At 45.2% G+C, this 24,665-nt stretch overlaps 1 protein-coding gene across 1 annotated transcript in view; it reads right to left on the reverse strand.

Moving 5' to 3' along the window:
• Window positions 1-24,665, reverse strand: part of LOC126162704 (acyl-CoA Delta-9 desaturase-like) — a 314,775-nt gene that overhangs the window by 83,551 nt on the left and 206,559 nt on the right. Inside the window, exon 2 of the mRNA XM_049919357.1 lies at window positions 3,879-4,101. Within this exon, the coding sequence (XP_049775314.1) occupies window positions 3,879-4,101 (223 nt within the window). The remainder of the gene's footprint in view (window positions 1-3,878; window positions 4,102-24,665) is intronic.

The following is a 24,665-nucleotide window of genomic DNA, read 5'->3' on the forward strand; positions in this document are numbered from 1 at the left end:
CAACAAAAGAACAAGTACGCACATTTCTGACCCAGCAGACCAGCAGCATCAAGCATGGAAAGACAGTCAAATGCCAGAATCTGTGTGGACCAACTATCATTCCGGCTTTAAGTACAATGGAGCAGATGGTCAACTACAAAAAGACGCAATTAGGCGCGGAAGACACACTCTGCGTTCTGAAAACCGAACAACAAGGAGTTCACCCGTGATAGGAATAATAAAATAAAAGAAAAAAATGAGCTAAAATCAATGCCGTTCATAATAACACAGCCATGGTATGCAAAGTCCAGAAAATCAAGGAAAATAATAGTGACCAAAGTGAGAATGCGACTCAATCATGGACTTTTCGACGCCTACTCACATAAAATCAGTGTGATGACATGACAATTGTTGATGTAAATCACATCTTATTTCAGTGCGAGTGCCGTGCGGGAACAGAGTCGAATTTTTGTAGGAGCTCTCGAGACCTGATCGCTCCCTGTCTCTTCGCACTGTGCCATTTCTTGGGGAAACATAATGGAGTGCATATGACGCCTTCGCCAGGTTCATAGCACCAGAAGACATAAAAAGATCTAGGGGGAAAGACGGACATTTAATTTTTTGAAAGGACAGAAGCAAATAATTTAAATGAAAAAGGTTGTCTGTTTGTACCTAGTATAATTGTATTTCTGTAATAATTTCCATCAGACGCCTAATTACAGAATGAACACCAAAAAATGATATTATGAAGATACTGAAATACAATTTTCCTGGGCGAATGTAGAATTTCCCAGCGTACAGGTATTCTGTTGTTGTGTCACACTCATCATCTTCGGCAGACAATGCTGAGTATGCCTCTCTCCCAAAGGTCACGGTATTTTAACTCTGCCACCGGAGAGCTTTTAATCAATTATTATCCCGTGTTTGCAAACGCTTTTAAGACGTTCTCGCTTTAAGCGAGCATGCTAGAAGCCAATAATACACTACCAGAAAAAAATAGTACACCTGGATTTTGATCCGCTGACGATATATGCCACTTGGGATATAGTAAATGTATTGATAGTGGTTTCAAAGTGTCCGCCCCTGGTAGCTGAGTGGTCAGCGCGACGGAATGTCATCCCTGACGGCCCAGGTTCGATTCCCAGTTGGGTCGGAGATTTTCTGAGCTCAGGGACTGGGTGTTGTGTTGTCCTTATCATCATAATTTCATCCCCATCGACACGCAAGTCGCCGAAGTGGCGTCAACTTGAAAGACTTGCACCAGGCGAACGGTCTACCCTACGGGAGGCCCTAGCCACACGGCATTTCCATTTATGGTTTCAGAGTCGTCCGCCAACAAACAGCGTAGTGGCATAGTTACGAGACGGCCATCTGTGTCCATCCCTTAATAGGGAACGTTCACAGTCTGAAGGCTCAGTGTGGAGCAAACGCACGAAGCAAGCAGGCAACTATGCCAAGGGGATGCATTCGTGCTTCCTACAGCTAACTGCGTGAATTTTAAATGTGTTAAACTGTGGCCCTCCGAGTGGCAAGACTGTCCTTTCGGGAAGCTGGACGTGCTGCGTCAGTTGCGCAGTGATACTGGTATCAGTGATCACTCATCTAGACGAGGTTCCGGACGTCCATGCAGCACAGACGACCTCCAAGATCGTCATATTCTAACGACAGCAGTGCAAGATCGTGCGGCTACTACGATGCAGATAAGAGAGCTTGTGAACCCAGACGTGTCCACACGATTTCTTGTGAAATGGTTATTGGCGGTGGGATTACGGGCACGCACCCCTCCAGCCCGTCTTCCACTCACGCCTTGCATCGACGTGCACGGCTCCACTGGTGCCATCAGATGTTCACTTGGAAGATGTAATGGTGCGCCGTGGTCTTCAGCGATGAAAGCAGGTTCTGTTCACACGCAAGTGATGTTCATTTGCACGTGCGACGCAGACCCGATGGGCGCAGTCTCGTAGGCTGCATTCGTTCAAGACACACTGCCTCCCCCCCCCCCCAGGCCTTATGGTTCGGGGTGCGATAAGTTGCAACTCTCGTACACCTCTTTCTGTAGGGGATGCTAACCAGCACTCGACACTAGCACAATATTGTTAGACCCGTTCTTTTGCCGTCCTTGCAACAGGAAGGTATTCCAACAGGATAATGCTCGCCCACACAATGCCCGTGAAACTCGGCGTTCTCTGCAAGACTTGCAGCAACTTCCCTGGAATGTACGATCTCCGGACTTGTCTCCAATCGACCGCATGTGGGATATGATGTGACGGGAAGTGCCTCGTGCGACTCGTCAGCCAACAACTCTTACAGAAGTACGTGATCAAGTCGAGCAGGTGTGGTATAGCGTATCACAGGAGAGTACTCGCCATCTGTACGATAGACAGAGCCAACGCCTGCATCGCTGCACGTGGAGGCTGCACCTTGTACTGATATGGGTCGATACCTGGTATCCCAGAACTGCTTGTGCTGCTGGTCTGTAAATGTAACCATTTCATGCACTCCCTACGCACTGTTGCAGCAATAAATCTTCAGTGAATTGGAAATCATTGAAAGGGTGTACTACTTTCTTTCCAGCAGTGTAAATAATAAATAAGTCGATATTATCTCTGGCAGTATATGTGAATTCGTTCACCTTTCCATGATGCCACCACGACGTGATTCACTTGACTGTTACATACGATATATCACGTCTGCACTCGTTTGATAGTCAGCTCCTGAAGGGGACGACGACAGAGGACGTCCCAGTTCGAGTTAGAATTTAAACCTAACGCTGCAAGGAAACCGAGATAAAGTGATAGTGCAGATATTATGTACAATACACGCTGCCTATTTATTACGGAAAAAAATATATACATCCAGTCAAATTTTCTTCTGGTCTTTCAATAACGGAAGTTTTGACTTTGAAATACTTATGCAGTCCCATTTAAGCATAAATGTTGACACAAAGGTTATTTCCTGAACAGAACGGAGATTCCAAAACAGGAAGACGAAAAATACAAAGAAAATTAAGGAATGAAGATTAGAATTTAACGCCCCATCGAAGACCAGCGGGACAGACGGGAAAAAGTAAGTGAACTGTTTATTATTTCAAAAGTAGTCGCTGTAACTTCTAATACATTTATCCCACTGTGAGACAAGACGGTGTACGTTTTCATGGAAAAATGTTTGCGACTGTCTACGGAACCGTTATTGTATGCAAGCATGCAGCTCTTCGTCCGTAGCAAATGGACGTTCACTGATGTCTTTCTTCAGGGCTCCAACAACATAGAAATAGCATGGCAAGAGATCGGGACTGTATGGAGGATGTATAAGGACTTCCCAAAGAAGCGTATGTAGAGTAGTCCAAATAACAATGGCAACATGTGAACTCGTCGCAATCTCTCCCCATGTGATATCCGTATTTTTGGAGTCCTGAAGAAAGAAGTCCGTGGATATCAATTTTTTTCGGCCGAAAGTGCACGCCTGGGTACAATTGTGGTTCTAAACCCAAGAGCAAACATTTTTCCATGAATAAATTGACCGTCTTGTCTCACAGTTGGATAAACCTGTTAACAGTTATGGCGATTGCTTCTGAGTTTGAAGTATTTATCCAGTCCCATTTAAGCATAAGTGTTGACACAAAGGTTATTGTTAAACAAGACGTTTGCTGAACAGAATGGAGATTACAAAATAGGAAGACGAAAAATACAACGAAAATTAAGGAATGAAGATTAGAATTTAACGTCCCATCGAAGACAAGGTCATTAGAGACGACAACAAGCCGTCTCGTTTTCATTTTACTGCCGCTATAAAATGATCTGTGGATCAATAAACTGGCAGCTAACTAGCTAAATGACACAGTGCACTTTCTAGACACTCTGTACATCTTGTGAAACTACGTCGTCTGCTCCGTGACTTACCCCATATTGTGGTGGCGAGTTTGGCCGAGGTCAAGGTCAGCCAGAAGCCGTAGAGGAACCCTGTGTGCAGGAAGAGCTGCACGATGAGGTCCAGCCAGCGGATGCGAGGCTGGTAGGGCACGAACGTCTTGGAGTCAGGGGCCGCCCCAGGTACCGAACCCGCGCCCGCGCCGCCGTCCGCCGGCGACGCCGCTTCGCCTGACGTCATCTCCGTGGCGCCCATCTGCAACACCAGCCGAGACCGCACCCTTACTCCTGCTACTTGTCAACGCCGTACGACAGGCAACCGCTCAGCGCCTGCTGTTATGCATGCAGTCTAAGCCGCAACGCGCAGGCGCTGTACCTGCTGTTCCAAGCTGCCATGCTAGTGACCAGTCCTGCGAAACAGGACACCGTCTCACCATCGTGGAATCAATTTATGAATTAAATATTTCTTGCCTCGTCATCTCACACGTATTAAATGAACGCGCTCGATTTTAATTTTAATGAAGACGTTTAAAACATTTATGAATTATCCCATCGTTTACCAGTGGTTACTCTGTGAAACCACGCTTTCTAGGTCGAAATAATACGAAATAATAAAGTTTACTGAAAGCTACTAAACTCTAGCAGACACCTTCAGAACTCTGCGTTTAATAGTACAAATTTCAAGTTTTTCCTGACTTCGACATCACCATTGTAGCCCATTCTTCTTTGTGCTCCTCTGTCTGTAAGTCGTTTCTTGTTTGTGATTATACAGTCCAGACACCTTGAGTTTTCGTTGATAGTAAATGTTTATGTGTTTCCAAATTATGCAAGCCACGTGTGGTTTCAGTTCGTAAGCACTGGCAAGTAAGGGCGAAGTTATCTTTTCTACTCTACCTGCTGCTGACCAGTGACATGCTGTATCAGCTGTGGGATGAATTATCAGTGATCTCCTACACTGACAAAGTGAACCGGTGGCTTGTCATAATGTGGCATTTTCTTGACGGGGATGTACGAAAATGGAGCATAATCTTCAGCGAATTTAATGCATACGACAGAACCAGGGTGAAGAAAGGTGAAGAAGCCGTAGCAAGGCTTGTGGCGGAATCAGCGAGTTAGCCACCCTTCTTTGTTCTTTTTGCTAGGTTTTATTCCATGTGGGCGGGGTACTCTTTCCCAGGGTTTGCCAGTTTCATGTTATTACTTAACTTTGTGTCCGGAACCCCTTACTGTCGTCACAGTCTTCAAGGTAAGCTAAGTGAGGGAAATCGTGTTTCTCCAATTATTGGGATATAAACGCTATTTTTCACTTAATCTCCGTTCATTTCTATGGCCTTACCACACCTTCGTGTGACAGCCTGTATGGCCCAACTGTACTGGTGTCAGTTCTTGTTACGTGAAATATTTCCTCAGCGTTGCTGTAGTAATACGGGTACTGATATAGTCTGTCCTCAAGTGGCCCGAAGAGATTGAAGTCAGAAGGTACAGGATCTGGGCTGTAGGATTGATGAGGAAGAAAAGTCACGTAAAGTTTGAGATCTTATCTCGGGTGCGCAGACCTGCATGTGGCCTTCCATGATCTTTTCTTCAGTTTCCCAAGAGTCTTACAATAGACTTCAGAGTTGATTTCTTGACCACGAGGAAGGATATCAAACAGAATAACCCTTTCAGAGTCCCAGTAGACAGTAGCCAAGACTTTACCAACTGAGGGTACTGTTCTGAACTTCTTCGAAGGAGACGTTGTGTGATGCCACTCCACTGACTGCCGTTTTGTTTCAGGATCAAAGTGGTGAATTCATGTTGGATCGCCTTTGGCAATGTCTGTCAAGAAATCGTCACCATCAGTATCATAACGAGAAAATAATCCGGCAGAGATATTACTTCTTTTTTCTTTATGCTCTTCAGCTAGACTTGGAGGGATCTACTGCACACAAATCTTTGAATACACTGACTGACGGGCAAGTGTGTCAGCACCACCTACAGAGATGTCAAGTTGAGCACTGAGTTGCATGACTGATAATCGTCGACCATCTCAAATAAGAGAGGCTACAAATTGCAGCATTGCAGGCATCACAGACGTTTGCGACCGCCCTCCGCGTCGGAGATCAGACAGTTTTTTTTCTTTTTCCGATGACAACAGACACTTCGCCCAGCAAATTTGGCTTTTATCCACTGCCCGATATCCGTAGACATTCTGTAAATGTCTGTGAATGTTTGCAGTTGTCTAGTTCTGTGTGTTCTGTACGGACTCTGTAACTACAACACATGATCTGAAGATGGGCAGCTAGCCCGAAACAGGTAACTGAAAATAAAGAATAGCGATCGAGGACTGAAACGCCATATTTTATCTAGTTTTCCGCCAAAAGAAATTAAATAACTGCTCTTTGCTTGGAATGCACCTCATTTGCAGACGACATTTTGAAGATTGGTCGTTCCACTGCCGGGAGTTAGTGGGAATATATGAGGTGATGCGGGAATTTTTACGGATGTCGCAAAGAAAATTATAAATTTTTGAGCCACCACACCCCAAGAAATAATGTATTGCATTATTTATTGAACGCCCCTCGTATTTTACCTGTTTTTGTACAGTGTTATGAGACAAAATTTGGGGAACAGCCCAGTATTTGCATAAAGGAACGTGGAAAACCGCCTAAAGACCGCAATCGGATTGGCCGGTGTACCACAGCGCCGTGTGGATTCGATCCGTGTCTGCCACACCAGGTATCGGTTGAAGTAATTACAAATAAAAGCATTCATTTTCAATATTTTTACTCTGACCATTTTTCTGTGTGTTTAAAGAGTAGACTACTATAAAATGGAACCTTTTGAAAGAATGTGGAACATAGAAAAGCCTACAACTGCAAACTCTGTGGCGAATTAAGGTTTAAAATATTACCTGCAGGGGTCTTAATAAAAGAAATAACAATTGTGTTCAGTTAGATTCGAATTCTTGTCCTTTATGTTAGTAAACTGTCAGCCCATCCAATCAGCAATTGAAACAGATGTCAACCGGTCGTCGGTGTACTAATTCTACCGACGTGGAGTCCTTATACTTTCTCGAATAATGATTTTCAAAAGGAATGATACGATGAGTTAAATTACAATGAATCTCGACCTATACTGTAGCCTATTATATTGTTTCTATTTGACGATGTAAACAACACGTTGAAGCTTCAAAGACCGCTAGAGTTGCGAACAGTCACTTCTGAACTTGGGCATGCGCAATGCTGTGTTCTTGGACCCTAAATTTTTCGGGCCGAGCAATCTTTTTTGCCTCTCATTGTACAAGACCAATCATAAAAACTGCAACACGGCGAAGGCGGTATTCAATGAACGTCAGTCTGGCACGAGATGTACGAGGTGCTTGGATGTACAGATGACTAGCATTGAACAGCAGCTGCACGAAGTAAGGCGCAGTAACTTTATCTACGCCGTAAATATAAAAGAAAATATTACGCGGGTGTTTCTCATTCATAAATCCCAAAAATCGATTATTTGTGAGAACATGGTGATATGCCTCGCGTAAAAAAGTAAAACGTGTATCTCAGAAATCAAATGGTTCTTTTAGTGTTCCCCCAGGAACAAATCCATCCCCAGAAAAGATCTCTTAGCTATTACCATATGCTCTTCAGCCATATGATATTACACAGGGTGTTAAAAAATGTTCGAATTCTTTGAGACGTGGTAGTACTCATCGAATTAAGAAAAATAAGTCCAATAAACATGGGTCCGAGGATACTCACTTTCCGAGATAAATACGTGTTAATAGGAAGGGCTGCGAGATGCTTGGTTATGGATATTGGCACAGTCGTCGCGTTGGCACCCCGTCAAATCTGTCGGCAGTGTTTTACGATGCCTTTCTCACAGTACTCCACCTAATATTAGGTGGTCTGCGATCAGTTGTGTCGTTCGGGTCGCGTTGTAGGCTACGTTAGTTTTCGTCGTGTTTGTGTGCCTTATTGTACAGTACTGTCAATCCTGGGTACGTAACATGGTGTCTTACCTTCTTCCAAACGCGGATTCACTTATTTGTTTACTGTTATTCCGCTGCTTGTAGCATAGAAATGGTGTAGTACATTTACATTTTCTCTCTTCCGCTACTTGTTAGCAATGGATGCCTACTACTCGACAAGTGAAATGGCGGATATGATATTCTGCTATGGTTTAGCAAATGGGAGTAGCCTGCAAGCCCGTGTCCTGTACACTGAAAAATATCCACATCGCAGAGTGCCCTCTGATGAGCTGTTCGGCAGACTTTTCCAGCGTCTGAAGGATACAGGTGCCCCAGCACCTCGGAAGACTGACAGTGGAAGGGCCCGCACAGTCTGTACACCTGGCATGGAGGGCGTGTGCTACGTTTGCTGTAAAAAAACCCTGAGACCACTGTGTGATGTTTAGCAGTAGCACAAGGCGTGGTGCGGTACTTGACGAACAATTGCTGTACCCATATCATCCACAAAGCGTTCATGCCCTCAGGCCACAGGATCATCATGGCAGACGGCGGTTCTGTCAATGGCTGTTGCAGAAGTGTGCCGCAGATCCACTGTTGACATTCAACATTTTATTTACCAATGAGGCAGGGTTCACAAGAGGTGGTGTTGTGAATTTCCATAACCAGCATCTACGGGCAAATGTAAATCCACAAGCAATTTAGGAAAGAGGGTATTAATTCCGATTCTCAGTCAACGTATGGGTAGGTGTACGTGGCGATAGATTAACAGGGCCATACGTGCTACCACAACGGTTAACTGGGGCGCATTATCTGGACTTCCTCATTAAAGTTTTGCCTACTTTGCTGGAGACGGTGCCAGTGCAGCTACGCACCAGCACACTTCGTTACAACATGCGCTATCATCTGACGCAGACATTACAGGACCGCTAGATTGGTCGGATGAGCGAGGGGGGCGGGGGGGGGGGGGGACACCTTGGCCTGCTCGTTCCCCTGACCTAGGGGACACTGGAAGGAATTGGTGTACGCTACGCCAATCAACGATATGCGGACACTAGCGGGTCACGTCTTCAATGCGTGCCAGCAGGTACAACTAAAACCGGGTATACTTCTGAGTGCGTCATTCCTTACGCCGAAGGGGAGAGGCGTGCATTGTCATGAATGGACGCCATGTTGAACACTTCCTGTAAACACGTGTTTATCGCAGAAAGTATGCATTACCGGACCTATGCTTACTGGATTTATCCCAGAAGGATATGCATTTCCGGACCCATGTTTACTGTACTCATTTTTCTTGTTTCGGTGAGTACTGCTACCTCTCAAAGCATACGACACTTTGGCTGGCGAATCTTTTGTATTTTGGGCATAGTATTACGAACTTCAGCCTATAAGCTGCATGATGCAGGTGTGCCAATACAATGCAGCTAAGAGAGCTCACTGAGCTGGGAAGTAGGAACATTAAACAGGACGAGTATGTCAAGATGGTTTGATTTGAATGTCTTTAATTTTGACATTATACCGCCATATATTTTTTTGACTCGGCTGACGATTGATCAGGCATAGGTTTTTATTTATTTATAGAAGTGGTGACCTTCGAAAACCTCCCACAAAACCGTGTTTTTTTGCATGTTTTTGCAAGTATAATCTGAACGGGACACAGTAATTTTAGCCTAATTAAAATTTTTGCAAAAGGAATTAATCGATTCGCAGAGTTTCCCTGTGCGCCAGCCACGCTTCGTCGTTGAAACTTCGCTTAATGTACTGTAACATAGACACAGTGAGACAGATGTACGAATGGCTATATAAATGGCCGCTGGTCCGAGCTAAACCAAAAACTTTTCATACCATATTTATAGCTCAAATAGGAAGGGAGCAGTGAGACCCCCCCCCTCCCCCAAACCGCAGTTCTGGTTCAAATGGCTCTGAGCACTATGGGACTTAACATCTGAGGTCATCAGTCCCCTAGACTTAGAACTACTTAAATTTAACCACCCTAAGCACATCGCACACATCCATGCCCGAGGCAGGATTCGAACCTGCGACCGTAGCAGCAGCGCGGCTCCGGACTGAAGCGCCTAGACCCCCTCGGCCAGAGCGGCCAGCCCGCAATTCTGTGTGCAGCCTTTTCGGACATATGTGATACAGCGCTTCCGCGCTGTAACGATAGGAGTGGACCCAAGATTGGACTCTGTGGGCCTCCCTTAGTGCTTTCTCCCCAGTCACTTAATTTTTCTACCTTTACAATTGTTAAGTGTAATTCAGACAAGTTGTGTATAAGGCCATTAATTCCATAAAACCAACTCTTATAGCCAGCGGCGTACATCTGTGATCTGGGAAAAGTCGGTGCAGTGTGTAACAGCACGTAGCCAATATGCAGCTTCTCGGAATGGCCTGTATGTGACGGAGCTTCAGAAGCAGCTCCTGTGGGCCCACGGTTCTGAGGATTCGACGCCGGCGCCGCCCCCGCCGGCCAATCGATATGGCGGTCGCGCCGCCACGGCCGCTGACTGTCGGCGGCGGTCTGCTGACGGCTGACGGCTGACGACTGATGGATGCCTGCTGAAAGGCCACAGGCGGCCAAATGTCGCCACCGCGGCAGCCAGCGAGTGCTCTCTGTCAAAAGTCGAGTCCTCGGGGCCACGTTCCTGCAGTGGAGGGCGCAGCGGTCTAGGACGCGCCGCGGTTGCGCCGAAGGAAGGGAGCGAGGTCAGTGTTTAATCGTCCCGTCGGCGACGGTGTCATCACACGTGAAGTACGAATTCGTGTTTTGTCTGGAAGGGGGAAGAAGCAGACAAAGTCTTTTAAGCGATTGAAGAAAATACTGAGAAACCTAAATCTGGATTGCCGGTCGCCCTTCCATCCAGTATCTTAAACACTGCACCACCTCGCTCTCGATAGTTTCGCCGAAATTTCTCCGTGGGGGAAAAAAGAGAGTGGTGAATTTCCAGTCTGTCTGGCTGCCCTACGAAGGGGAGAACAGAAAGTACAAGTTTTAGTACGGTCGATGGGGACCACGCACTGGGACATTAAAACGTCGTGCAGCACTGAAAATTCCTGGGAAATTAAAACGGACGGCGTTTCGAACTCTGTACTTTGCATTTTGCGGTCAGTATTCTTAACCAGCCCAGCCCAGTCAGTCTAGAATGCGTTTTTAAGCTGCCAAATGGCTTCAGAGCTCCCTGTAGAGTGAAAGATTCATTCCGGAAACAATACCCAAGTTGCAGCTAAGCCACTTCTCCCCAACATCTATTCTTCTGGGAGTGCTATTGCAACTGAATAGCCAGGAGAACTCCTGTATAGATATTGAAAGTAGAACAGAGGCGCCGGCAAAAATGAGTCTGCGAGTCAGGGTCATGAATGGTGCCTCGAAAGCTCAGCTGATGAGGGGTAGTCTGCGACTGGTAACGCTCCAGAATAGAGATCCCGTCTGGTCCACACAATTTTAGAAAAAAACTTTTTCTTTGCTGAGACGGTGACTGACTTATTGTAAGCTATTATTTTTTTCTCATTCATTTTTTTATGATACAATCATAACCGGTTTCGGCCTTCAAAGGCCATCTTCTGATGCTATGGGCGGCATTTGATGAACAAGTGTTCATGCATTGAAGGCCGAAACTGGTTAAGATTGTATCATAGAAATGACTGAGTCAAAAATAAAAATAAATCTTACACAAAGTTTTAACTTGCCAGGAAGGTCCAAACCAGGGCATACTCGGCTAAGTGGTGTGTTCCTTCTATCGCACAGCATTGTTGGCTGCGATGTACTGTAAAGGCTCATGGGCCAAATCAGAAAATTTTCGTTATTGGTAACCACCACGAACTCCGAAGTGTCGGGGTTAGGCTATAAATGCAGCTGATACGACTTTACTCGCCTCCGTATCTAGGTGTAACAGATAGCAACCGCCTGTCCTGTATCATCCAAAACGGAAAGATCTTATCAGCCGGAGTACGGACTATTTTGTCAGCGTGCTTCCATAAAGTACCCCTCCAGCTCACCAGAACCCGATCTACTATCGGAGGAAGTGATCTACGAAATATGTTGACTCGTTTTGGCATATTGTTCGTAAAGGCCACAGATCCCGTTTTTAAAGCGAGAACAAAATCCGCCACAAAATCTTGGATGCTCTGCTATAGGCCACCAACTTCTCGTCCCCGATAGGCATATCAAGCTGAGAGCCCTATTTCCCTGTGTCAGGCAATACTACTTCATGCTAGTTGTACATCTAAGGATAACTTACTCCTATCCACGGCAACATTATACAGGAGACTTTTCGAATTAACTCCCATCTGTTCAAGATGAATCACCCAATCCAGAACGAACTGGGCGTATGTGTGGCATAACAAACATCAAACTTTTCTGCCCAGCAACGTCAGGTCGAAATGGTGTGACGTTATCAATGGCAGATTGGCGATGGGAGAACTATTTGAAATCGCGATGGAACTGGACCCATATTCCACAAAGTGTGCTTACAAGATACCCAAGTCTCCTAGGGTTCATTGTGCACAGATCAAAACGAAACATGGTCATTTATCCAGAAAAGAATGGCACATATCACCCGCACTGCACCTTCAGCAATATGACTGGAAAATGTATGACGGCTGGTTCAAAATGGCTCTGACCACTATGGGACTTAAATTCTGAGGTCATCGGTCCCTAGAACTTAGAACTACTTAAACCTAAGTAACCTAAGGACATCACACACATCCACGCCCGAGGCAGGATTCGAACCTGCGACCGCAGCGGTCGCGCGGTTCCAGACTGTAGCGCCTAGAACCGCTCGGCCATCCCGGCCGGCTATTACGACTGGACTGGCACTTCCAGCCAGCTGCAAAGCATAACAGCTACATGTGGTGCATGTCTCACTTTTACTGTTACGTACACACAGGATCAACAACAGGCACAACGGCCATTAGACTATTTAATACAGAAACACTGGTTACTAATCAAATAAGCTGCAACAGGAGTATGACGTGTATTTCTGAAACTTTATAGAAGTCTCTCTCAGTAAATACAACTAATTTTCACTGCTTTTCGAGAAATGAACTATTGCTTTTTCTGAAGAAATAATGTTACTTAAGTAAACAGTAGTTTCGTATGTATGGCATGATTGGTTGGGAGCTCCTCAATGTTCAACCGCGTGTTTGCAAGTACTTTCAATTGGAGCCACTGCGGCGCCTTAGGGCAATAATTTATTCCAGTAATTCTACTGGAGAAGGGGGCCTACAGGTTAAGTTGCAGTCCGAACCACGAGTCGTTCCTGGTACAGCTTTACATCACTGTGCAGTTTTCGGACTCGCACTTTTCTTGCTTTCCCTGAAGGTGTACTTTACCTGTCTTCATAAGGAAGATGCACTCTGAGCCGTGCCAACTTGCATGAGTTGCTGGCGCCACGGCCGGTCCGCGGCCTAGCGATATCTGGCCGCTATCGATCAACGCGGCCCGCCGCGGAGATCTTTGATGGCGGTTTGACGCACATTTTTGGGATTGAAATACCAGACGCAAAAGCACGGTAGGAGTTGGTCATCGGTGCAGTCTTAGAATGGTGGTTCCGAGGAGTGGAATTTGAGCGACGTGTGCGAGCGACCAGCGAGAGGACGGAAATGGGCCATCGATATGTCTTGCACGGGACACCCCAGTCCGTCATTCCTGGTTGTCGGGCTGTACGGCAGGCGAGAGTTAGGTTGGTATCCAATTTCTGTTCGGGGAGACTCCAGACACGTCTTCGGCCTGTAATCTCATTGACTTGAGTAGTATTGTCTTCGGCGATGAGTCCTGCTTCGAATCGAGCCCCGATGACCAGTGATGACATGTTTGGAGACGTCCCAGACAGTGGTGGGATACCAACCCGACTGCCGTCCGCCATGGGGCGCGACAGCCAGGAGTGATGGTCTGGGGTGCTTTCATTTCACAGCGGGACCCGCGGCACTCTTACAGTACGACAGCACTTCGACGATATTCTACACCCCGTTTTGTTGCAGTTCATGACAAGCCATCCTGGGTCTACATTTCAGCAAGATAATGCCTGCTGCGCATGGCGACAGTTTCTTCCATTTGTCTTCATGCTTGCGAAATCCAGCCATGGCGAACAAAGTCAGATCTCTCCAAGTGAGAAAATTCGGAACATTACGGGCAGGGCCCTGCTACCAGTACATCACATCTACCAATTTCCGTCCCAATCGGAAATTCTTTCGTGGTTTGTTGTTTTTCTTGTCTTAGAGTGTATCTGCTTTTCATGAAGAAGCACATTTTAGTTTTCAGAAGACTTACCAAGCGGTCTGGAAGACACTTCAGCACAAATTCTGAGAGAAAAATATTCTTACAAGCTTCAAACTTGGGTCGATTAATTGTTTTTTATGACTAGCAACACACCGAGCTGAAGTGGGTGTTAAGAAAAGTGGCGTTGCGGTTTGTGAGGGAAAAGAAAATAAAGCACGCTTGTGTGATGGCACTCGAATATCAGAAGCAGCTCGTTTAAGGCCTCGTGGTGAAAGAAATTTTCACCACCTAACAGTTTATACCTGGAGGATGTATGGAGAGATGGTGACAATATCCCTGATCACTGGGATTTTCTCCATTGTACTTATATGGTGTCTGTTCTTTCGGACATATCTATCCATATAAGTATATAGTTCTGGCAATACTGGCCATGACCTTCTTCTTCTGTGCGGATGCACACATATTACCCGAACTCTTACGGGACTTGGTAGGAATGTCTTCCACGAGTAATGAGTGTGTTAGGTACGGACACTACGAAGGTAATGTGTGCAGATATAAGGTGAGAATGTGGGTCTCGAGGCAGGCGTGCGCAAGATAGTCCCTGCAGTCTCACTATCCTCTGTGCCCTCGGTGGCTCAGATGGATAGAGCGGCTGCCATGTAAGCAGGAGGTCGCGGGTTCGAGTCCCGGTCGGGTACACATTTTCACTCGTCCCCGTTGATATATATCAACACCCGTGAGCAGCTGAAGGTATTAATACATAATTCTAATTTCTCCAATGTCGTCGTCTAAATCCCAAATCTCTCCGCAATGTCTCGTAGAATGAAGGAGTGGATAGGCTTGATGGTGTTCCGTCCAACGGAGGGGCGCGTTCGTGGAAGAAAGGTGCCTAAGTGCACAGTGAAAGAAAAACTTTCCAGTTGGGCGTCTGGAGCCAGCCCTCATGGTCTCCGGGCCAACAATGCAATTCAACTCTTTTCTTTCTTTATTTTGTTGTGGTGAATGGTGTGTGGTAGACCGTGGCACACCTTTGACCTGTTTATGTCTTCATGACAGAGAAAGGAAGAAGAAGCTGTGAATATAAAACTCTGTTTTTACTCACAGATTACTCCATGAGACTCAATACAGGTTTGGCATTTAGGCCAGAGCCTTGCACCACAGTGTGGTGGTCAGCAACACCATATCGTCACGTGTTTCTCTTGGTAGCAACCAAGTACCTGTGTTGAAAATTTCTTCCACTTCCAGAAATTGAACAGGTTATTATCATTAAACGCAGAAGACAGGGGTACACACTGAAAGCGTTCATTGAGGGTCTGTACAAGACGGATGAAGTGTGTGATATCGTGACAGTAGATGAAATGGGTGTCGATTTAGAGGGCATAGTTTTTTCGGTATTAGAAATCTGACAGAGGTCTGCAAGAGTTGCGATCAAACAAGGGACGGGGAGTAGGTAACATTCCTTCGGAATTTCTAAAACTATCGGAGGAAGTGACAATCGACCGATTATTCAAATTAATTCGTAATATCTGTGAAGCTCGAGACATATCGTAGGACTGTCAGAAGAATATTATCCATACAACGCCGAAGAAAGCGAAGGCAGATAAATGCGAGACCTAGCCGACAATCGGCTGGACCATGACCGGAATGATATTAAAAAAAAAAAAAAATGGAAAACGTGAGTCAGTATTTGTTAGATGGAGATCAGTTCCTTGTGAATTATAGGGAAAGATTGGGAAAACACAGTATGTACAAGAACTAAGAGGCAATAATAAAATAGAAAACCAGGAGAGAAGTGTTCTGATTAAAAAGGGGGGTTAGACAGGGATGCACTCTTTTTTCTCTGCTGTTCAACCTGTGTGTCGAAGAACCATTGAAGGATTTAGAAATTGATTTAGTGAAGAGGTGTAAATTTTTAAGTAAAAAAGAAGGAAGATTAAGTTTTAATATTCCATCGACCACAAGAAGCTCAGGGGTTTCATCAGACCCCGAGATTTATCAGTGATAGTGACTTAACTGTTTCTTAATATGAACTGCAGCAGAGTGGTGATGTAGCTGCGGAGGCGAGCCACAGGGAAGTGTATCGGGACTTTGCTGTTCAAGTTGTATGTTAATGGTACAGCAGACAATATTAATAGTAACCTCAGATTTATAGTAGAAGAGGGCTCTGAGCACTATGGGACTTAACTTCTGAGGTCATCAGTCCCCTAGAACTACTTAAATCTATCTAACCTAAGGACATCACACACATCCATACCCGAGGCAGGATTCGAACCTGCGACCGGAGCGGTCGCGCGGTTCCAGATTGAAGCACCTAGAACCGCCTAGAAACGTGGTATGCTATGACTACAATACCAATAAATCTCAGTTAGAATTAGACAACTCTTACAAAAATTAAACTTACTGGCAGATTAAAACTGGGTGCCGGACCGAGACTCGAACTCGGGACCTTTGCCTTTCGCGGGCACGTGCTCTACCAACTGAGCTACCGAAGCACGATTCATGCCCCGTCCTCACAGCTTTACTTCTGCCAGTACCTCGTCTCCAACCTTCCAAACTTAACAGAAGCTCTCCTGCGAACCTTGCAGAACTAGCGCTCTTGAAAGAAAGTTTCATATCAGCGCACACTCTTCTGCAGAGTAAAAATCTCGTTCTGGGATGTCTTACAAACACCTGGAGGTAATAATTTGGAGGGATATGAAATGGAATAAGTGGGAATGTGAGTCATCTGGGGAGTGAGTAGGGAAGTCCACGCATTTGCGATAAACACTGGGTCCGGGCTGCGGCGTAGTTGACGTAACTATCTAGTACGCAGGAGATCACGGGTTCGGGTCCTGGTAAGGCAACGTTTTCACTAATCGCCGCTGATTTCGCACAAACTCCCTTTGCAGCTGATGTCATCAGTGCGTTTCCTTTCCTTTCCTGTTTCCCCCCTTCACCATCAATTACATGAGATGGAAAGATGAAATAGGGTCAGTCGCACGTACATCAGGTGGTAGATTTTTGTTCGTTGGTATGATAATGGGAAGACGCAATCAGTCTGCGAAGGATATTGCTTTCAAATCACTGTTCCTACGTAACGTCGAAATCCAACACGAAATGAGACTTGCGGGAGATATGTCCAGTTTGATTGGGGACACGATAGGTCACAGATTTGATGGGTCACGAGAGAGTCACAGAGAAATGAGAGTCACAGAGAAATGCTGAAAAACTTAATACGCGAATGCGACAGTAACAGGCACTAATAAGTAGTACAATAGATTAAAAACTTTTGCATGAATGATAAATAAAATGTGTGTTTATACGTAAATTACCTTTGGATTATAAATGTAGAGTAATATTTTGTAGGAAGTAAAATATAGGGCATCCCGTTGCTTGTCAGAAGTTCGAGAGGGGCTTCCTACTGCAATGATGCGTCATCGTGTCTTAGAGAGAAAAGTAATCTTGTGCGCTCCGTCGTATCTCGGAGGTAAAGGGTCGGTGGTGCTCCTTGCCCGCTTGTTTTCGGCGACGCGGCCATGGCGCCCCGTCCGTTGGTTCTCTAGTGATATAAAGTCTCGGCGGGCGCCGCGCCTACGCGCCGGCTGGCCGCAGCCCGCCAAGCAGGCGCCACCCGCCGTGACGTCACAGACCACAGGCCTGCGCGGCGCCTCTACCCTGCCCTAGAGGTCGTCCAGGGCGTCCCTGGCTGGTTTGACGCCCCGAGCAGTTCACTTCCGCACGCAGCAAGCAATCACATTTTTTGGTTTTTATTTTTTCTTTATTCGTTGTGACCAATTAAGGAGCGCGTTTGAACTTACTTAGTACCTTTTTTTTTTCCTTTTCTTCCCGTCATCTTCTCAGCCGTTCACTTTCTTTCATTTCTTTTCACTTTACACGCCTCCGTAATGTCGATCAAAACGAAACGTGGTCATCGCCGCGTAAAGACTGGCCCATATCACACGCACACCACATTGAGTAATACCACTAGAAAGTATTACACACTGAAAGAAAAAAATCGCAGCACCAAAAGGATTTCGTGCGACATAACGAAAGTTGGTAGGCGTGTTTATCCATCTGAAAGATGATGTATATACAAATTCCGCGCCAGTCGCATAAGGGTGACGCTAGTAACGACACTGTAAGGATGCAAATCAGGTTTGCTTTCAAGACACGCTGTAACAGAGGTGAGCATTAGTTACCTTTGAGATTGGATGTGATAAGTTGATGTTAGTCTACAATTCTTTTAAGACAACAAAGACCCAATTATTAACCCCTCACTACGTTTGAATGAGGTGGTGTAGTAGCGCTACAAGAAGCTGGATGTTCCTTCTGCAATACAGCAGAAGGAGTGGCAGGAATATAGTCACAGTACATGATTGTCAGCAGCGGTGGACACGAGAATCTATGCCACGTGGCACTACCGAGAGGGAAGATCATCGCATTCGGCGTATGGCTATGGCACGTCGTACAGCATCTGCAGCAACAATCTGAGCATCAGATGGCACCACTGTGGCCCAACGAACTGTTACAAACCGGTTACTTCAAGGACAGATCCGAGACAGACACCCTGTTGCGTGCGTTCCATTGGCCCCAAACCATTGCCATTTGCGACTTCAGTGGTGTCAAGCGAGAGGTCGCTGGAGGGCAGAGCGGAGGTCTGTTGTGTTTTGTGATGGATGCTGCTTCTGCCTCGGTGCCAGTGATGGCCGTCTGTTGGATAGAAGCCGACCAGTTGTGGACCTGCTTCAGGTGTTTCAGTCCGGAACCGCGCGACTGCTACGGCCGCAGGTTCGAATCCTGCCTCGGGCATGGATGTGTGTGATATCCTTAGGTTAGTTAGGTTTAAGTAGTTCTAAGTTCTAGGGGACTGATGACCTCAGATGTTTAGTCCCATAGTGCTCAGAGCCATTTGAACTATTTTTTTGTGGACCTGTTACCAACTTGGCTGTGCGGACACACTGGACTACACCTGGAGTTATGGACTGGGGTGCGATTTCGTATGACAGTAGGAGCACCCTCGTGGTGTTTCCACTCATTATGATCGCAAATTTGCACGTCAGCCTGATGATTCGACCTGTGAACAGCATTACGGGGTGGGGGGGTTCCAACAGGATAGTGCTCGTCCACATACCGCTCTTCTAACCCAACATGCTTTACAGAGTGCCGACATGTTGGCTTGGTCTGCTCGATCGCTAGATCTATCTACTGTCGAGCATGTATGAGACATCATCGGAAGACAACCATAGCGTCGTCCGCACAGTGCATAACTGAAAAAATGTTCAAATGTGTGTGAAATCTTATGGGACTTAACTGCTAAGGTCATCAGTCCCTAAGCTTACACACTACTTAACTTAAATTATCCTAAGGACAAACACACACACACCCATTCCCGAGGGAGGACTCGAACCTCCGCCGGGACCAGCCGCACAGTCCATGACTGCATCGCCCCTGACCGCTCGGCTAATCCCGCGTCGCTGCATAACTGACACTGGTTATTAATGTACGAGCATTTCACATCTTTAGTGACATATCTCGCGCCTGCAGTTAGTCACGTGTTCCGTAGATCATATGAACGATTCTTTTATCGATATGGTGTGAAACGAGTCAGTTTACAGGATATGTGTACATGATTAATGTTAACTTTAATGAACACAATATCATTTTATTCCTACTCATACAACTACACATAGAACAAGTTTTTTTAACTGTCAACCAGCTCTGAAGTAGAAATTTGTCGGTGGAATAGAAGGACTTCTCCAGGAGAAATGATTTTAAATTAGATTTAAAACTTGCTGCACTACGTGTCAGACATACATTAACCTGTGATCTTGTACTGTTAATCACTTTATGTTACCTATATAAATCTATTCCCGAAATGTCATTACTCTACATTGTGATTTTCGTCTGTCTATGACAGTGTTGACTCTTCTATTCGGTTGCAAAGCAGAGCGCTTATGTCTGGTGTGTGGCCCGCTTTGTCTCTTACATCTTTTTGACTTCAGTGCCAGACAGAACAGGCAGTAGAGACTTTCTAATTCAGCAAGACTGGTTATTAAAGAGATGCAACAGAAATATTTAGAATTTTCTAGGAATCTGACTGACTCAGTAAAGAAATTTTTATTATTATTCGAAAAGAATGTTATTGTTTTTTATGAAACAATGACTGGCTCTCATTAAGAGTACGTGTGCACTGGATTTTTTACAAATGTGTTAATCGTTTTTTTTCAAGAAGACTGTCTATTGCTTGTTTTCTCTCAGAAGAAAAATTTTCTTTCTTTCTTATCATTTTGAAGAGTAATTTATTATACTTCTTTCCCGGGTGTTGATGTTTTGAGTTTTCTAAGTCGAGATATATTTGTTTTTGTGTTTACGAAGATTTTATTTTATTCATTTACACGAAAACGCTATTTATTTGTTTTTCATGTGAAAGCTCGTCTTCTGTCAAGGCGAGGTTTTAGTTTTCAGAAGAAGACTTGAACAGTCTGGAAGACGCTTCAGGACAAATTCCGCGAGGAAAATATCTCTACGGGCTACTTGCTTGAATCGATTCAGGTTGTTTTTTATGGCTTTCGTAGCGTGGGGCTGAACGGAGGCCCTAAATTTAATCTTAAAAGTAGCAGATGTCCCTAATGTACGCTTGTGCAGTGGCGCACGACTAGTAATGTAGGCGATCGAACAGTCGTGGTGGAAGGCAGTCTTACTATCAGTATTTAGCTTGCAAGGGAAGGGACATTGTGACGTAAGCTTCCTGATCACTAGAGTAGACGCAAATGTTTTGGATTAAATACCAAAGCTCTCCGCAATGCCTCACGGAGTGAGTACTACCCAACTACGATATTACTGCACTTGGCCTTCCCACGGCCATTGTCGGAAACAAATCACATCCAATTTTTCGACTGTCGTACACGCTGTGCAAGTCAGGACAGCTTCACGAGCAAGTTCTCTGTTCCTTAGAACAGCAGAGCACATACCGGTGGGCTTCAGGAGCAGAGGTGAATACACGAGACGAACACCGATAATAGGTAACAGCCGGCAACGCTTTATGGAAAATTAAATAAATTAAAATTAGTATTAAAATTATAATTAAATAAATAACTTACGATAATGCTGACCGTTTGAAAATTCTCAAAAACATGTCCAAAACTAATTACTGTTCCCTAATGGTTACCTCTCAATTTAAGGTCGTAAATGGAGTCATTTATAGCAACAACCATCTGGCAATGTCAAAGTTACGAGGCTATAAACACTTGCAGTTTTCTCCAAAATGAAACATAAAATCATAAAATTACTTTGGCTGCAATAGTGTCAACATACTTTTGTCATTGAAATATAAATTACTTTTAAATAACTTTTCGTTTGTGTGATTGTCTACACTAGTAGTGGAACACTATGGAGAACTGCTGTTTCTGATTCCAATAATTATCTGAATGTAAGCTGACTGTAAAATTAATTGGATTTATCTTCTTTTAATTGTTTCTTTCTAGAGAGTGTGTGTGTCTGCTGGTAACGGTTCCCTGTACTTTGGTTCATGGGCTGGGAGTCTTTGAGTGGTAGTAACAGTTTAGCCAACATTTGTGTTTAGGTTAAGTAGCTTCTGCTGGGCCACTGGGACACAGTCCAGCAGCTACTTTAGAGGTTGGCACAGGTAAGCTAGAACGTGTTTTCTCTGCACATTTCCGCTACTAATTATGGACCGCCGTCTGGTAGCGTGGAACATTACTGCTGAGAAGGTCGTCGGTAGGCGACTTTGTCAGCTGTAGTCATCTCTTGTTATATACGTTTAGGTAATTGGAATGTGTAAGGGTTTGGTTGAGGGTGAGCTGCTATTACGTTTCTTAGAAGTATAGCTATGGTAAATCAAATCCGGCGTATCTATTTCAGTTTGGGACGATGCTCATTAATATTTCTGTCACTTAATGCAGTTCTTTGTGCTACCGCTACTTAGCGATGGAAGAGTGGTTGGTCCAGTCTATGTTTTGCTTTAGTTAGAGTGAAGTCTTTATTCGTGAATTCGTCGTGTGTGTATTATCCGTTTGCGTGTTAGAATTCTTTTTCTACGTTTCAGTTTTAAATTACTTTCTAGAGTTTCGGGTTTCTAGTAGCATGTGAATTGGTTATAGAGCACGTACTTCTCATGCGGTGCATTAGAGCCTTCCGCTTTCTACGTCTCACGTTCTCTTTTGCGATTTCTTTTTTGTATCGTGTATGTATAATTGTATTTTATTTGAATAACTTCCGTGAGTTCAGTGCTTCTTTGTGTTCGTTATGTAAACTAAACCAAGTGCGTTTCCGCCAGGTGGAGATCCTTCAGCTCATCGTTATTATTCATTCGAGCGTGTTATTCAACTCAAATTTCGAAACGTGTGAGAATTTGCTTTCATCCTACATATTTGCGTATTTTCTTGTACCTCCTAAATGGAGAATTTCTACGGGAGCTACCGACCACGCGGTTGATCAGTTAAGCTACCGTTTCTCTGGCCCGTCGTATTTTTATCTGGAGTGTAAATTTATCCTTTTTCTCTTCTTTCTGCCCGTGTATGGTGGGATGAATGTACGTGTGCTTGTGGATGAACTGAATCCTTCCTTATACCAAATCTAGGGTTTTCCCACTTGTTAACATGTACACTGGCGTCCAAAATTAAAGCAACGAACCGCTATTTCCCCGTCCTGTCTCTAATTCACGGTATAAACTGACAACGGACGTCCGTATGATTGTGTTCTGCTCGGAAGATGGCATTTCGGTCAACGGCAAACTACGCCAACGATGACGTCAGGATACCCGTCAAACGGAGTGGTGTTTGTCGGGTAGCCCCCCTTACACAATCGCTGTGTACACAGTCACAGACGGTGCGGTATGGCAGAGAGATGACGTCTACCGGACTCCCTGCGGTGGAGGACCATAGGAAGAATGGAAGCAGGACAGTCTCAAACTCATGTGGCTCGATGGCTTAACGTGAATCGTTCTGTTTTTCCTCGGATGTGGTGACAGTTTATAGAGACCGAAACTGTATCCCGAAGAAAAGGGCATGGCCGACCACGCGTGACATCGGAAAGTGTCGACCGTTCTTTGGCTGTAAGGGCACGACGGTACCGCCTTAGTACTGCGCAGAAACTGGCAACTGACCTCTCAGCATCTACTGGACGTGTTTTATCAAGGCAAATAGTGTATAGAAGGCTTTGACAGAACGGCCTTTATTGTCGGAGACCTCTCTGACACGTCTTCATAGAAGGGAACGCCTAGAGGGTAGTCATCAACATGCAACCCGGACAGTCCACAGTGGGCCAATGTTCTTTTCACAGATCAGTCCCGATTTGGTCTGTAGAGTCATTCTCGAAGTATTCCCATCTGAACACGATTTCGAGACCCGAAAATCGCGGAAAGAGACCGATGTCGAGGAGGATCGCTAATGGGGTGGGCAGGGATAATCTTGACCACTCAAATACCTCCTCACGAAATTGTAGGGTGAACTGGAATGATTTAACTGCCGCCAGGTATCGTGAAAAAGTCTTGGAACATGATGTATCGTTGTTGCGAGGTGCCATACGCCCAGGCTTCGTAACGACGGGCGATAATGGTCGACCTCATAGAGCACGAGTGGTTCACGTTTTCTTGGAAAAGGAAGATATGCACACATGGCAAGGCTTACTCGCTGTCCCGATCTGAATCCCTTAGAGCATGCCAGGGATGCACTAGGGAGACGGGTTGCATCCCGTCAACATCCACCAACCATTCTCCAAGACTTGTGAGCAGCTCCACAAGAAGAATGGGCGTTATTGCCTCAAAATAACGTTATTCACAGCATGTCCCGTCGTTGTCAGGCCTGTATTGCTGCCAGGGGTGGTCGCGCCCCATAGTTAGCACATTAATCAGTTGTCGGAATGTGTGTGCAAATCTGTTAATTTAGCAAAAAACGAATGGCTTTTTTTCTACTGTTATACAGGTTGCAGTTGTTTACGGTCTGTATTCTTTACATTGTTTCGACTTAGCTATCACCTGTTTATACTGTTTTGAGGCAAAATAAACGCAACCGTGCAAAATTTTAGTCTGTTACTTTAATTCTGGACACCAGTGTAGTTTATCAAATAACTACCATATTATACAAAAAATATCAGACATTCCTTTAGTAATCATAACTGTTCGTAAATGAAGTTACTTGTGATTTTTTTCTGAACAGATGTTAAAAGCACTCCGTCTTCAGGCCACAAGTGGCCCATCGGGACCATCCGACCGTCGTGTCATCCTCAGTTGAGGATGCGGCTAGGAGCGGCGTGAGGTCAGCACACCGCTCTCCCGGTCGTTATGATGGTTTTCTTGACCGAAGCCGCTACTATTCGGTCGAGTAGCTCCTCAATTGGTATGACGAGGCTGAGTGCACCCCGAAAAATGGCAACAGCGCATAGCGGCCTGGATGGCCCGTCAGCGCTTATCTTCGGTGATCTCACGGGAACCGGTGTATCCACTGCGGCAAGGCCGTTGCCGAACAAATGTTAAAAGGTTTCTAAATTGTGGTTCCTAGCGTTTCCTAGCGTTACTTGTGCAGCCTGTTCAACTTTTCCGTCTGGCGCCCTAAGAGCCATCCGATTTGATTTTTTATGTGTTATTTGGTGTAAATACGAAAGTTTTATTTTGAATATGATTCAGTGTCAGACAGGAAGATAACTTCCCAGTGATTCAGTG

Source organism: Schistocerca cancellata, chromosome 2 (genome assembly GCF_023864275.1).
Source record: "Schistocerca cancellata isolate TAMUIC-IGC-003103 chromosome 2, iqSchCanc2.1, whole genome shotgun sequence".
NCBI lineage: Eukaryota > Metazoa > Arthropoda > Insecta > Orthoptera > Acrididae > Schistocerca > Schistocerca cancellata.